This window comes from Aricia agestis, chromosome 11 (genome assembly GCF_905147365.1).
Source record: "Aricia agestis chromosome 11, ilAriAges1.1, whole genome shotgun sequence".
Lineage (NCBI taxonomy): Eukaryota > Metazoa > Arthropoda > Insecta > Lepidoptera > Lycaenidae > Aricia > Aricia agestis.
The window spans coordinates 11,909,704-11,926,350 of record NC_056416.1 but is presented as its reverse complement, the minus strand read 5'-3'; the positions used below and the strand labels follow the sequence as shown (position 1 = coordinate 11,926,350).

Sequence of the window (16,647 nt, the reverse complement as noted above, 5' to 3'; positions counted from 1 at the left end):
AATAATCCGCTGCCGCATGCACGGCTGTCGCGTCGCTCCCGGTCTCAAAACCTATGGCGTGATTACAAATTTCCACTTGAAAATATTATGTAACTAGCCGACTAGCAGCAGCACTGAAAGAGCAATTTTTTTGTGATTTGTATCGGCAAGCGCCCTAGCATCAAGAATTTTCCCACACAAATCACAAAAAAAAATGGCTCTTCTATTTTCAAAGTGAGCTGTATGTTATAAGGCGCACGTCATACTGACACCTTAAAGTATTATCATTTAGTTTTATTACATTCTGTAAAATATTATGTTGGTCCCGACTCCCATGCGAGTTTCTTCTTTGCTTCTTCTCACCGGGTTAGGTGCCGAGCCAGTGTTAGGCATTATTATAGACTCCCTATGGCGTGATTACTTTCCACTTGAAAATATATGTAACTACCCGACTAGTTAATGCGATATAAATTATAATATTATGTTGGTCCCGTGCGAGTTTCTTACGCCACTTCTTCACACCGGGTTAGCTGTGCCGATTGCCGAACAAGTAGTAGGCATCATTATAGACTCATTAATCATTATCATTATAGAACCAATTATACATGTATAATTTCTCTATGCTCCCTATGGCGTGATTACCACTTGAAAATAATAATATTATGTAACTAGTTAGCTGACCCTTCAAATATTGTTTTGATACTCTATATGATGCATTTTTATACATATTTTGGTAAAAGATGGTGCCGTTACTTACGCCGCTTCTTCTCATCAAAAATTCCCGAACCAGTAGGTCTCATAGTAGAGTCAAAGTTCAGCAAATATTGTGTATGATTTTTCCAAAATTTTAATCTGATTCATTTTTATTTTCATCTGATAAGAAAATCGCATCAAATTCCGTAGCGTAGTTTTAAGTTTGACGTTTTTCTGACGTATACGGTACAATAATACTACATTGCTGTTTGATAGAAAATAGAATGGATTTCACAACGAAGTTACATGTTGTATTAAAATTGTAGAATCAAGGTACTCTTAACTACGAAATAAGCAATTTATTTGTAGGAATTGACGATAAAATTGGCGGTACGATCCACTTACGCAACAAGATCCGGTGGTAAATTTAACCAAATAGGCTATAAGGGTGACTACTGACTAGTGCAGCCGGTCTCGTTACATGGACGCAATCTGCTGCACCACAAAGCGGCTTAGACTTTGTAATTTTGATCAACTTTATTACTAAAGAAGTAAGGTATATTTTAAAATAGTTATTGAACATTTAAAAATGGTGGCAAATTTTAGAGGTTGAAAAAACTTATTTCATAAAATGAAAAATTCGTAGCGGTTTTTTAAAAAGTTAACTAATTAAAATGTCCTTAAACTAACATTATCTTTCACCAAGAAAATCTCATTAAAATATAAGAAGCAAGAAAAGCAAAAATGTATTTTGAATTTAAGCAAAAATCATAAAAGTCTATTAAGAGAGAGAACATAATCTTCATATAAATAAAACAGGCAAAAGTAATGACAAAACCACGTCTTTTAATTTTGACCCTCGGGTTTGTTAAATAAATACTTTTTGTGTTACGTATTTCGATTAAATCATTTTATATTTCTGTGTCCTGATTAAGATAAAATTTAATAAACTTCGTGGTCCATGGTTTAAAAAATGTATGATTATTTGATCTGAACGGATTGTCGTTTTAGATGTACTGGTGTTTTATAGGATAGAACTAAATAAGTTCATCAAAGTGTAGTTTTCTTTTTGCCATAATTTAATACCTTTTAATACCGATCACATATTTTACATTATAATACAATAGAACTTAAATAGTTCTATTGTATTATATTGTAAAATATGTGATCGTCAATGACTTTTGTTGTTAAATACGACCTTAAATACATAATACTTAAAAATCTTTTAAAAGACACATAATATTTCGTAATATTATTAAAGGTCTCTACAAAATAACGTAGAGCAGGCGTATGTTATAACTTTACACTTGGAGTATAAATATTCTTTAGATTTAGGTCTAATATCTGAGGTTTCTTGACAAAAGTTCTTCTTCTCTTTTTGAATAATTTGTTAGTTGGTCAGTGTTTTAATGATGTGAACCAAACAAAAACACCTTTAAATTTTAATATTTAAATAAAAACATCTATCAAGCGGCCATTAATATTATTAAATTTACTATTTAGATTTGAACTGAAAATTGACTTAAGTCCAGATATTCTTTTATATATAAATTCTCGTGTCACAACTCACAATGTTAGTTACCGTACACTCCTCCGAAACGGCTTTACTGATTTTTACCAAATTTTATATGCAAATTCAGTAGGTCTGAGAATCGGCTACTGGCTACTTTTTATAGTCCGGGTTCCCTAGAAAAAAAATTTTTTTTTTGCTAGTTAGGGTTCCGTTTTAGTGTTCCGTAGTCAACCAAGTTTTGTTGATTATAGAACCCTAAAACGGAACCCTAACCAGCAGATTTCTATATTGATAGGTTAATGGTTATATTATAATTTAAGAGTAATATTGTCCTACAAATAGAACAATCCATAATACAGGACCAACAAATCAAATTATGAAATCCCTTCTATCACTATCCCACCTACAACTTTCGAGATTTTTCGGAAACAAAATGGTTGTTCGTCTTATTAAAATGAAGCCGCTCACAAAAAAATTGGTTGATTGTAATAAAAAAAATTGTTCTAGGGATCCCGGACCATAAGTGTATTTGTTGTATAAATTATAGAAAATTATTACAACTCGAGACTGACGGTGACCGTTGTTTTTGCGACGGGATAGCGATGGACATTGCCATGGTGCCATGCTTATTTACTGCCGCACTCAGAGTGGAACATTATTTACTTCATCATCATCATCATCATATCAGCCTATAGTCGTCCACTGCTGGACATAGGCCTCTCTCAATGAACGCCAAGATGACCGATCTCCTGCTACTGCTTACTTAATTGTAATTAATTCAAATTTTTGACATAACCCCCATACATTATCTGTCAAACTCTTCATTAAATTCAAGGTTAATCGTAATTAAATGTCTCTGAGTACGGCGGTAAGTCACTTGAATAAAATAATATTATTGGCGAAATACTTTATATGGCGAAAAAACGTTTGCCGGGATAGCTACTATTTTATAAGAATTATAATAACGAAAATAGTATCAAAGACACCACAACACATTTGCAATCTCTTACCGAGCCAATTAAAATCTATCGTATACTTGATCCCTGAATTCAAAGAGCAAATATTTCAATGTAATTTTATAAGCCAATACAGTATCAATGAGAATTTTCGATGAACATTAAATTGTATGGGTATCGATTACGTCACTAACTAGCTACTTGATTTTCCAGAAAAGCGGCGTCAAATAAGGCTTTTCATAATATTTATGTAATGATATATATTTCCCGCTCTCCCGCAGAATTTCACGTGAAGCGTATTTTTTTCCGTGAAAAAATAGCCTATTTTCTTTCCTAACGCCTGTGCCCTTCGCCAAAATCGGTCCGGTAGTTTTGGAATAATTTCCCGATCGATATGACCAGTAACAGCAGGCTTTGTATCCAATTTATGTCATTACATTTGCATTTTGGAAGGTAATTTAAGAGTGTCACAGCAAAAATTTTTCAGCATCTCATTATTGCGCACGCCTCACTGAAAATACAACTTTAAAGGTATAAACATAGAGCCTATTACGCAGCGACGCGTCTCATAATAGCGGATACTGGATAGCTTCATACGTTGCCCGATTAATGAAGCCGGTGTAGTGCTCTAGAGAACGTAGCCATAATAGTTTTACGACTACCCCCGCCCCCCGCGTGACTACTTGATTATGCATCGCACACTCCCGGCCGATTATCGAACTACCGTCGAGCTCCTACAAAATTTCATAACTTTTATCGAATGCATTAATAACCAATTTATTTCTTTAGGTAGTTTCGCTATTGAAAATCGTAATCGACATACATTATTATCTGTTACGTAGCATCTTTTTTCCGGACTCCTTATAGGGCTTGGTCCAAGAATCGTAGTCTTGAAATAAGAGAAAAATTAAAAATACCGTCTTTCTTGTTTTTGCTTTTTTGGTAGCATCATATTCGATTCAAAATTTAACAAGCATTAAGCAACATAATTTCTTTTTCGATCCTATCGATTTTGCATTTTTGTCCCACCATATTATTTAGTAATTGAGTTAATTCGTTATGTAAGAGGCATACGTTTTACAGAACGTTATAATATCCTATCACGTGTTTGGATTGATGTTTGAGTTTAATTTTCATTCAAAATACTCGAGTTATGTACAATAACTTTTGTTAAGTTGGTCTTATTAAGTGGATGGTAGAATATAAATAGAATAGATACGAAATATTATAGTTATTTCAAAAAAGGTTTTCCACTGGAAAAAGTCTATAACATTTTTATATTTTCAGTCAATTATATTCCAGAATATACAGCTTCAAAAATACCCATTTTGTAATTAAAATAGAAGTACCTCATTAAAAATAAGGATCAATACCAAAATTCAATAGACACTCGCAGTTGAATCGACAAAAATATGAAAAGAAAATTCAAAGCATATTTAAAACCCGATCCATTTAACCCGTTGGGTACTCTTGAGTGTGAATTAGACTGTACGTCGCCCATCTATTAAGACGCGACGTCGTCGGGGTGGGGGGCCGAATCCCTCTTATTTAACACCACTCCGCTTCTGTAGGTGTTTGCCGAAGCGATTCCGAGAAGGATCCTCCTTTTATGGTCCTACTTAGAGTCATAGTGATTCGCGTTTTTATTTCGGCCTCATGTAATGGCGCGTACATTTTTCATGCTACGTAAAAGCTGGTAATCTTTGCATTTATACCGTGATCCTTTATTGATTTTAGATTTTTAGTGGAAAGCGAAACGAATGAAATGAGCGTGAATGGAGACGCGCTCGGTAAGCCGCCGTAAGCCGCCGCGATGATATAAACTCGCATTCAAGCGGGCGTATATCAGGAGGCGAAGTTACATTAATATCATATAAACTCCGCAAGTAATTTCGTAGAATATGCTTTTTAGGGTTCTATTGATTCCTGATGCATTGAACGGGTTGTTTTATGCTGATTGATAATGGAGTTTCCATTTTTTTATTGTTTATTGATTTTTACAGATTGTCGCACTATTATTCGTGAAAACGCACAGTTTGTACTGTAACGGTAGCAAAGCCTATTAACACATAAAACGACGTATACAAATAATGTGTTTGTTTTTTAATCAGGACTTTCATTGAATGAGAACGCAGCGCTCATGGCAAATTAATAAAGATTCCAAAACACTTAGCCGAATAAATAATGTAAATGAAATTTAAATATCATTATTAAAAACATTTACAATATTCAAACAGGAATCGGGTGTCTTAAGTTCACAAACTCGGTCCATAAAATTATGATAAAGGGTTTGTTTTTACGGCAAAATAATTTACACCGAGTCACGTCTAAATACTTAACGCCTATGAAATCGGGCGTTACAGTGTTTTTGCACAAATTTCCAGAGGAAATGATGAAACCACGTTTAAATTAATTAGGAAAGTAATTTTCGGTAAAGCGATCAAAATCAAACTAATTCGCCTCGGAACCACGAGGAAAATTTATTAAAACTACATTCAAAGGTAAACCTTCGGCAGGCCCGTCGACGGTCGGCCGTTAAAACAAGAAATAAAGTACAGGCCGCGAATTATTTTACTTCTCTTTATAAAAATGCGGGCGACGCATTAAATTTTGGGGAGAAAGGAACTCCGTTGTAAGCGATATCGAGAAGGCAAATTTTTCAGATATTGCCTTCAGGTAGCGCACATTTATTATGTACCCGAATATATTACTCTTGATTCATTGACTTTGGATATTGATTTACTTTCTCATAAGTTGTAGTTTGGAAAAGCACAAAAGTAAATCGAGGGGCTCAAAGTTTGGCGCCTCGCGTGCGTGGATCCCGCCGCTCGACAAACTTTCTTATTATAATTTAATTAATAGATGATCCGGTGGGTGGTGTAGAGCCGATCATGCGATTGATAACCTGCTAAAGTTTATTTTTTAACAAAACATAATATTTTGTTTTATATTCTTGAAATTCTAGCAAGGTATATAAGCATCAAATAACTTTTTGGCGCTTAAAGGTGATTTGACGGAATTTTTTTTGGAGTATGCCCGCGAATGCCAGACCTTCCTTTGTTTCGTAAAGCTGAAAGTTTACCCGTTTGTGACCTTTACAGAGGTAAGAACGACCAGAAATTATGGAGTTTGGTCGCGGTTACTTTAGGAGGCGAGAAAGAGTAAAGCTCAATTTCATAGCTCATATTCTTCGCGGTAAGTGGAGGAAACTCTTTTTCCAGTACCGGACATTTTTGACAGTTGCTTCCCACTGCTAGATACCCTCAAAGTCTAATACTTTAAGAAAGTTTAAGGGTGCGAAGCAATTGTCAAAAATGTACGGCACTGGAAGACGAGATTCCTCCACGTACTGCGAAGAATATAAGCTATGAAATTGAGCTTCACTCCTTCTCGAAGGTAAGGTAGACTGAAGGTCTACCTCCTAAAGTAACCGCGACCGAAACTCCATAGTTGCTGGTCGTTCTTGCCTCTGTGAAGGTCACAAACAGGTAAACTTTCAGCTTTACGAAACGAAGAAAGGTATGGCCCTTGCGGGCTCTTGGTCCAATTAGTACTGCATTATTTGTCATTTTTTTATTCTCGATGTGGACATGCTACACCCACAATCTCAAATTGAGTGTAAGAAATATGTGATAAATATTTTAGTGAAAAAGTTTTTGCTTGCGATAGTTAGTGGTATTATAACTAACACCAGCAAAAACTTGCACAAATCCAGGTAGATAACCGAAGCCAATATCACGGATGTCATAATAAATAAGCAGCCCCTAATATCTTTGTTTACGGTAACTTCTACTTTTATCTCTTTCAGGGTCCGCGTCTCTTATGTCCACCTGATTTACTGTCACGATAAGGTGTCGACCTAAAAAACTTTCCCAACATCGCCCTGAAAGATTTAACACCGAACGAAGCAACCTTTATTGTTTCAGAAAAAATATTTCGCAGTAACAGAAAAATATCATTGTCCGCACTTACATAAATTATGATCCGGGATAAGTTCGGGAAACTTTGTAATTTCGGTAACCTTACGGATGGAAGTGTTTGATCAATCGAGTGGAAACGTATGTCTTGTAAGGTACCTGCTATTGTTAGAGGCGTTATGCGAAAACTCAGGTAGGTATTTAGGACTGATGTAATAACGTTGCTTGTTGTTGGATGAGTAAGTAGTTAATTCACCAAAATAATTTTATTTTAATAATAATAAACTAGTGTCACAATTCACCAAATATATTGTAAAGATGAAAGTGTGAGTTTATCACTTCCTAACGCAAAAAGTACTAAACAAATTTCTTATTCGTTCGTTAAATTTTAGCTTCTAGATTACTCTGGATTGACATTTAGGCGCTTTGCAGACGACGGGGCGGGGCGGGTCAATTTCGCCGCGAACGATAGCACAAAGGGAATCCTATATTACCAACGCACACGGCGGGCAAAAAGACCGCGCCGCAGGTGCCCGGCGGGCACTGGTGGCTCATGTCCGCGGATCCCACCGTGGATCACACAAAACAGTTTATATGCAGTAACGCAAAAGGCGTGTGCTTTCTGTACGCGGCGCGGGCAGCCGCAGACATCGACGGGAGTACGCAGCGAAATTGACCGGCCCGCCCCGCCACGTCGTCTGCAAAGCGCCTTAAACCCTACACGTATTTCCATGGGATATTATGTAAACAGAGCGACGAGCAATATTACTAAAAATTTCAAGCATACTTTCAAAATATTACAGAAACAATATTATTCATATTTTGAATTTCGAACACACAGGTTCAGTTTAATCACAGGCTAATAGTAAAATAATAGTTGAAGCATAAACAAAAGACGACGTTACATTCGGCCACGTAATGTGGCCGGCTAGATCCAGAGCAGCTGAGCCGTCCAATATCGACGATATTATTTCAGTCTATATTGAGTTCCTCGATTTACCTAGGAGACGCTAACGGACCAACTTCACTCGACACTTTGACAACTTATTTCTTGTCTCGGGACTGTTTGTGTGCCTTGATTACCAGATAGTAAATGCTGTGTTCAAATGAAATCCAGGTTTACAAAGGTAGAGAGAAACTACGGTTAAAATGAGTTCTGAACCTGTGACCAAAAAGGTTTGGTAACATTATAACGATATCGTATAAACTGTATTTAAAGCCGTCGCGTTTCCAAAAGAATTCACCGTATTTTAGAGCTCTTACTGCTTGACAGTGAATAATATTAAGTTTACTTACTTCGAATTGTTTTAATAATATTATAATTTTAATTACTTAATAGTTAATACCTAAAATATTACTTTGGAAAAATGATAATAAAGGTCCATTTATTTTAAACTTTTAAAAACATATTTTAAATCTGGAAAATACTTGCACAGGATGCTTAAACAATTGTACATCGATGCCGCGAGGATCAGAGTAGATCTATGAATATTAGTATGACAATAAACTGAAACAGTATGGCTCGAACATTCGGACAATGTTCAAAGCGAGAGCCATTAAAGGAATTTGGTTGAGCAACCTGTAAAGTGGATAACGAATTCTCATTCAGCCCAACCGAATGCTTGATTCAGTTGAAATAATTTCGGTCTTCTATTGTTATGTTTCTAAATTTGAAACAACTGCTTAAATTTAAAGGTAACCGCAAATGTTGAAGCAATTATGCAGGAATAAATCTACCAAATACCCAAATAATTTTAGCACAAAGGTAACTTTAATTTTATTTGCAGGCCTTTGAACTGGATTTGTATGTTTCACTGCCATTAATAATATCCTTTTTACAATACGTATAAGTTTTTTGGTAAAATGTTGTTACTTTAATTCTGTTTTTTTTGTCGTTTCCAGAGTATTTTTTTAATGCGGCAACTATAGAATGTTTGAAATTAATTTCTACAATCCCAGAAAAAATGCAAAAAGGTACAATAAATATACAGAATAAATAAAACCAATACTGTTAACTCATATTATATTTCTAGGAAATCGTTTTTGGTAGTGCTCGCTCAACTCAACCATTTCATCGTAAACGCAGGCCTCTAGTGGCCTGCGTTTACGATGAAATGGTTGAGTAAAATAATTTGATACCCCAAAAAGAATGCAAAAAGGTACAATTAATATATAGAATAAAAAAACAATACTGTTAACCGCATTCATTTCTGGATCGTTTTTGAAAGTAATCTCGTACCAGAGGCCTGATTCACAATATAAAATCCGTCTCAATTCCGATAAATTCCCTGCAAAACAGCCAATGAACGCTCGCCGCGGGTAACGTTGACCAATAACAACACGGCTTTCCGAATACGAGTCGAAGGGAATTGTGAATCAGCCCACAAAAATACTTATTTTTTTTATAAATTATTAATTTTCTTATTGATATTATAACAATAAAAGGACATACCTCGACCGCCTCGTCGTTGGGTCTTTCATAACCATAACTTCCGTGATTTCGCCGAATTTGTTAAAATAATCTCGAAGGCTTTCTGAAAAAAAAAAGAAAAAAAAAAGATTTAAATTTTGTTACGAGACAAACGAATAAGGGCCAATTCAGACCGCAACGCGACACGTAGATGCAATTCTAAATTTGTACCCACGCGTCGCGTTGTGGTCTGAATTGACCCTAAACCTTTAAAGCCCCAAGCGGTCGCATGCGACCGCGATAACAATAGAATAACAATAAATTTCCAAGCACTGGATTTGGATCTCTTGCTGGTTCCTGTGGGCGACGGTAATCGCTTACCATGTCTTCTCTTCAAATCTGGTAAGTATATTTTATGTGAATGCGAAATGTGACGTAAATCTTTTTGATACATAAAACGTACATAAAAATGATAAGAGCCACAAATGACTCGCAAACTCATTATATCTACAGTATGAAATATTTTCTCCTTATCATTGCTACAAAAATTATTTAAAAGTATTTTTCAATGTCGTCGGAATATGGCGGATTATCATATTTGGTTAGATTTTACCAAGTAAATAATATTATTATGTAATTCGTTTTCTTCATGCTTGACATAGTCCGATCAAATTACCCATGTCTGCAATATGTCTCAAATTCTCAAGTACACAGATTTTTTACGCATACTGACACACTACTTTACACACATATACTATATAAATTATTATGTTATAACTTATGATACAGTTTGGTACTACTATGGTTGGGCAACTAGAGATGACAAAAATATTGTAACTTGCTTGTGAGAACAAAAAGGAATACGATAAAATGTGTGATTATATTAATATATTCTTTGGAACACGAATAGAAAAATGACTAAAGATAAAAATAAACAATGTGTAGAATGATATTCGAAAATTGTAGGCGTTCGAATACTTAAGTTTCACTAAATAATTAATCTTAAGTTTACAATATTTTAATGTCTACCAATAATGGCATGTGTATGTGGTTTCAATGCTTCACAAACTGGTAAATAGAAGAGCATTTTTCACAATTTCTCACCGCATTATTTCAATATTTAATATAACGTCTCGGCTCATGCAAGGAGCATCAGGTACAGATTTGCGGTCTACTAATGGATGGATGGGGAGAGTTCCCTTTAAAATGAATATGCTGATTTACCGCGGCGTTTTTAGGCTTATTTTACATAATTTCCGGTCAGTGGTTGATGCATTATTTTGATTAAAATAAAGTAGTTATGTTTAATATCATAAACCACTCATTTTCATCGAGTTTTGGTTACATGAGTAAACTTTTTTAACCGACTTCAAAATATAACCTCCTATAATTTGAAGTACGGCTGTGGATATACTTAATACTATTATTGATTTAGGGTTTAAATGTAGGTTGTGTGGTCTGTGTTTATGTTGTAAGGAAGGCAAGACGTAAGGGACGTTCTGAAGGCATTTGAAAATAATAATATGTACCTTACCTACATTAATCTGCTATATTTATTTATTTATTTATTTATTTAAAGATACACCAACAACATATTGTGACAACATTAATAACTTAAAAACTAATACATTTTTGTTTTAAACTAACACAATAGCTAATTACAGGCGTATGCAACTGTCCTTTCATTAAAAATAAGTTTCTAGAAGTGTGTCATAAGAAATGCTTAACTTACTATAATATTTTATGTAATAATTAATATAGTAAACAAACTTACAATTAATTAGAAGAACTAATATTTAATTTTATTTCATTGCAATATTATATACAAACAAATATTATAATATTATATACAAACAAATATTTTAAACATAGAATTTTATGTTTTATAACATTCTTTCATGATGATGATACGTTACAGCAAAGTGAAACAAAAATAAAACAAAAGTAAAATGCGAGTAAAATAAAAGTTGAAAAAAAAGTTTCAAAAAGTGTCATGGCCGGAGGCTCCCAAACGTGTTAAAGCTATATCCAACAGCGCCCTGTTTTGTATTAGCTGAACCAATAGAACCTACCGCTTTGCCGAGAGAAAAAAATTACCTCTGTGTAGAAATCCAGTATTAAAACTCCGTAATACAAGTTTCGCATAAAAAGTGTTTTTTGTGTGGGATTTATGAGCATAAATAATCTTTGTAAACTATTTTTAGGTGACAAAGGAAGGGTTTTCTGGGTGTTTTACTTGTATTAGTTGACCCAAAAATCATGCGAAAAATCACATTTGAACTCAAGAAGCATAATATAATTATTATTATAACTTAGGTTCATCTTTGATATTTCATGATTGTAACATTTGATATTATGTACGGTACTATCAGATAAATTTAATCAAGTCAATGTTGGCGCTGATCTATCGCTAGGCGATAGATTAGCTCGATATAACCCGAACAATTCACGAAGGTCCTGGTTATATTATATCAACCAAACATTTTTTTTAATATTTTAAATGGATAACTTTGTTGTTTATTAAATTATATAACTACTAGATCCTCCTAGATTTTACTCGTATCAAGTATCAGTTTCGAAGAGTTCTCCGGGTTAAGACTAAAGAGTGAGGAGGAAGTTTACCTGCTCTGGACACAGACTTTAAGGGGCTACGTAATCTACGAAGTTTCCATTTAAATTTTAACCCTATGTAATACATTTAATAAGCTGCTTCATTACGTATAAGGTAAGTTAATATGTAAAAGAACTTAGCTGCAAAATCGTGGGAAAAGAGAAAAGATTCAAGGTTTTTATCAACAAAAATGTGTGGGTTGCGGCGTGACTAACTAATATCTACTTGGAGTCGTGGAAGTAGAATGGCGGGCAACATACACATAACCCGACCACATTACGTAGGACCGTCATCAGCCTATGAATTAATTTCCCCAACGGTACATCGCGCAGTAAATAAAACAAATCGGGGCGAGCTTATTCAATAAACAATCCCGTACATCCAACGTTATCCAGACCGTTTGAATTACGTTTTAAATTGGGTAAACTGATATTACAATGCATTAACTTCCCGTGTTGTCCGTGTGGACTGTGGATTTTCGATTAATACTAATTAAGAACTAACAGCCCAATCAGAGGAGGCTTATTGCGGGATACATTCCAATTTAAACTTGCCTCCAATTCGGTAAAGCGCTTCTAAAACCGAATGTACACTATGCTTTTAAAGTCGATTCTCGGTCTTGTTTCGGACTGAACTTTTCTAATCTGACCGGCTACCGCACTTCGGGCTGTAATGAAAAGTAACGATTGCATGCTCACTTCGCCATTAATCAGCAATAAGGATGTCATTTGTTACTGCCAGAACACACCGAAATTAGGATACGCTTTGTTGAAATTGTTTACATCAATATTTGTTGTAAAAAATAAAATAAAATCAATATTTTATGTTTGGTTTAGTCAAATTTAAAATCATACAGCTTAAAAATATATGGATTTACTTAGATATCCATATTTTATTTAAAGAATATTAAGGCTTTTTCTACATTTCTTGAAGCAATAACAACTAAAATTTTCATTTTGAAAATACTAGTTTAGAACATTTTATATGAAAAAAAAAAATATGGTTAGATAAAAGATGCTGCATGTTTTTAAGATATCGAATAATGTGATCAATATTTCGTTTAACATTTATTAAAACAAGCATTTTAAATCCGATAAACAACCGTTTTTCTGTACGCAAGTAGGCATTACGCTTACACAGCTAAATTATAAAGGACGTACAGAGTAGATTCGGCACAGTTGTTCAGCCACCATAAAATTAGCATTTGCCTGGCGAGTAGTATTTTCAGCCGAAGCTCCGAAGGTACCTGAATCCGCAAAACGGTCGGCACTTCTCAAGAATCGTATTGGAGTTTGTTTCTTTACGATACCGAATAATTTGTTAGGAGAAATCCTGTGTCTTTCTTAGAATATGACATGATTACTAAATAGTACGTAACTATAGTTCAAGTGCGTTTTATGATGATATGAGTGACACATTATAATTGACAATAGTAGGGAAACTACCTAACAAAAATTAATCGATAGTTTAAAAATATCGAATCACTTCGTAAAGGAATTGCAATCGAAATTATCGATTTCGTACTGACATTTCAGTGGTGCCGGCGATATAAGATGGCCGCCCTTTTTTATCGATTTGATTTCGATTCAACAGAGTCAATCTCTATTGACATAAGTTCCGTTTCATGCATATGACATTTTTCAAATGTTTTCGTAACAATAATTTTATACTCCTATTTCACAGTTAATATTTATAATTTTTATTAATAAGTTAGCATTTAGCATCTTTACATTTTTATTCATTTACAATTATAGGAAAGATTTATTTTTGTAGATGGAATATAATTTATTACAATTTGATTTTTTTTTGTTTTCTTGTAAAAAAACCCGTATCAAGGAACATGAAAACTGTCACCCATATCATCTTAGAACGCACAAACTATAGATGTTTCTATTCAATGATTACCACTAATGATTTAAAGAGCTAAAGTCATCAACTAATGCTCTCATGCTTATGAATTATAAGCAGTTATTGATTATGTAACTCAGCGTGCTCGCTATCACCGACACCAACTGACGCGACAACAAGTTAACAGTGATATAAATTAAAACAGTCTTACCGCATTAAAACGAACCAATTATGAATTTAATTAGTTTTTAATAAAATACAATAATATCGGTGAAGAAGTGAGGCGACGCAGCATTTGTCATGCCCAACCACCATTAAATTGGACCTTCCCGGTCCTGAACCGATTGCAACGGAATTTCGCATGTGATTTCATACTTTCGAATATTTTTGCACAGCAATATACCCGAGATTTATTTCGAGCGGCCATTTTTCAACCGTTACAATGCTTACAATTACTCGAATGAAGAAAATACAATTGGATAAATGTGAAGTATAATATTCATGGAATAAAGTCGGTAAGTTCATTTTCATGCGCGATAAGCAAATGGATACCGCGATAGCCTATTGTTTTTCTTATAGTATGCTTACTAAAGATCAATCACCTATATCCATACTTAGTTAATATTATAAATGCGAAAGTATGTTTATCTGTTACTTCTTTACGACCAACCGCTAAACTGATTTTGTTGTTTGGTATGGAGATACTTTGAGTCCCGGTATAGGACATAGGATACTTTTCATCTCGGAAAAATTGACGGTTCCCGCGCGATAAACAAATTTTGGCGCAGCGGAATTATAGGAGTCATCTAGTTTCAGCATAAATGTACGCGATTACGCAATTTAGAATCACCATACACGGCTATAACTTTTTTTATGGGCCAAAACGCAAGTATCAAGACATCTTCCAGCCGTGGCAACACCGGAACTTCTCTTCTCTTCACTTCACAACCCATCAGGGGGCCAGGGATGCAACAACTACTCTTCTAAAAATGTAATAATTTTATTTATATTATATTTTACATCTAACTTCTAATACAGCCCACAAGTTTTAAGTGACACACACTATAAGGTACTTAATTAGGTACTTACTACTGCTTGTTTATACACTTTTTTATGCATAATGTATAATATATATTACATACACTAGCTGACCCGGCAAACGCTGTTTTGCCATATAAATAATTTTTAATAATGTGAACAACCCTTATTACTTAGGGGTATGAAAAATAGATGTTGGCCGATTCTCAGACCTACTCAATATGCTCACAAAATTTCATGAGAATCGGTCAAGCCGTTTCGGAGGAGTACGGGAACGAACATTATGACACGAGAATTTTATATATAAGATATTATAATACATACATTATGCATGCATGCATTGTATAATGTATGCACAACATTTAACCAAATAAAATAATTTACCTCAATTAAGATCATAAATAAGGTGTATAAATCCAAAATGTTTCAATACAAAGTTTTCACATAATATTAAAACTGGAATATTTATCCCCGTTCTGCCCATAATTGTTCATCGAAGAATAATTACGGAAATTCTAAAACAACTGGGACTTCAAATGCTCTCTAATTGGCAGTTTTAATCTACTAACTTTTGTGCGGAATTCACCAAAAGTAGGCAACAACTTGTCGTGGTCGGTATTAAAACGAATCAAAATCGTCTGACCGAAAATTTATAGACGTATTTGAACAAAGTAACTCGGGTGTTTTATGAGATTTATATGGGGGTGAACTACGTAATTATTATCGACACTTCGTTATCCGTATCCATACTTATACATCATTATTATAAATTTGTCTGTCTCTTCAGGATTAAACTGATTTGTATAAAAATAATAATAGGGAGCTATTATTATTTGTATAAAATAATAATAGCTCCCACACCGGTTTCGGTGACGGTGGCCGGTTTCATTGAAACCAGGCCAGCTACGCAGGAGTAATTTTATAGTGCCCAAGTGTGCGCACAGTACACAAGAGCACTCTCTATTTATTTACTCTCATAGCCCAGTGGGACGAAAGACCGACACGACCGGCGAGAGATCAGGCGCAGGACCGACTTTTTACATGCCCATCCGACGCATATTATTTTCACAAGTAAGAGGATCCCCTCTTACTTGTGAAAATATCAGGTGATCAGCCTGCATTGTCCTAACCAAACTTGAAAATAACATGTTTCCAACGCAAGAATCGAACCCACGACCTCCGAGTCAAGAGCCGCGCACTATACCACTAGACCACAGAGGCGTATGATTTGTATGGAGATACTCTGAGTACAGGAAAAGTACATAATATTGGGATAGTTTGTGTCCCTGAAAAATTTACGGTTCCCGTGCAATTAACGAACCTTTCGTCACGAAGTTGCGTGCAACATTAAATATAATAGTAACTGACCATCAAATAGACTCTTAGGGCCTGTTTCACCACTTCCTGATAAGGCTATCCACCAATTAACTTGACAGATCAAGTATGGAGAATCTGCCAAAAAAGTTGTGAATAGCCTATTGGGCACTTTATCAGAAAGCGGTGAAACAGGCCCTTAGTCTTATAGACTCTTTTAATATCAGATTTAATATCAGACATCTAGATTTTTTTCATGAAAATCTGTAGGTATTACTGATTTTCATGAAAAAAATCTAGAAGCATATAAAAATACATTCCACATAAAAATAAACAATGGTTGTTCATGAAATGCTAGCGCTATTTTG

The 16,647-nt window shown here is 34.6% G+C and overlaps 1 protein-coding gene across 4 annotated transcripts in view; it reads right to left on the bottom strand.

The window, feature by feature from the left end:
- The window catches only part of LOC121731909 (RNA-binding protein Musashi homolog Rbp6), a 618,826-nt gene that overhangs the window by 367,435 nt on the left and 234,744 nt on the right, over positions 1-16,647 (bottom strand). For all 4 annotated transcript variants that reach the window (XM_042121592.1, XM_042121594.1, XM_042121593.1 and 1 more), the window contains exon 3: positions 9,511-9,592. In XM_042121592.1, the coding sequence (XP_041977526.1) occupies positions 9,511-9,592 (82 nt within the window). The remainder of the gene's footprint in view (positions 1-9,510; positions 9,593-16,647) is intronic.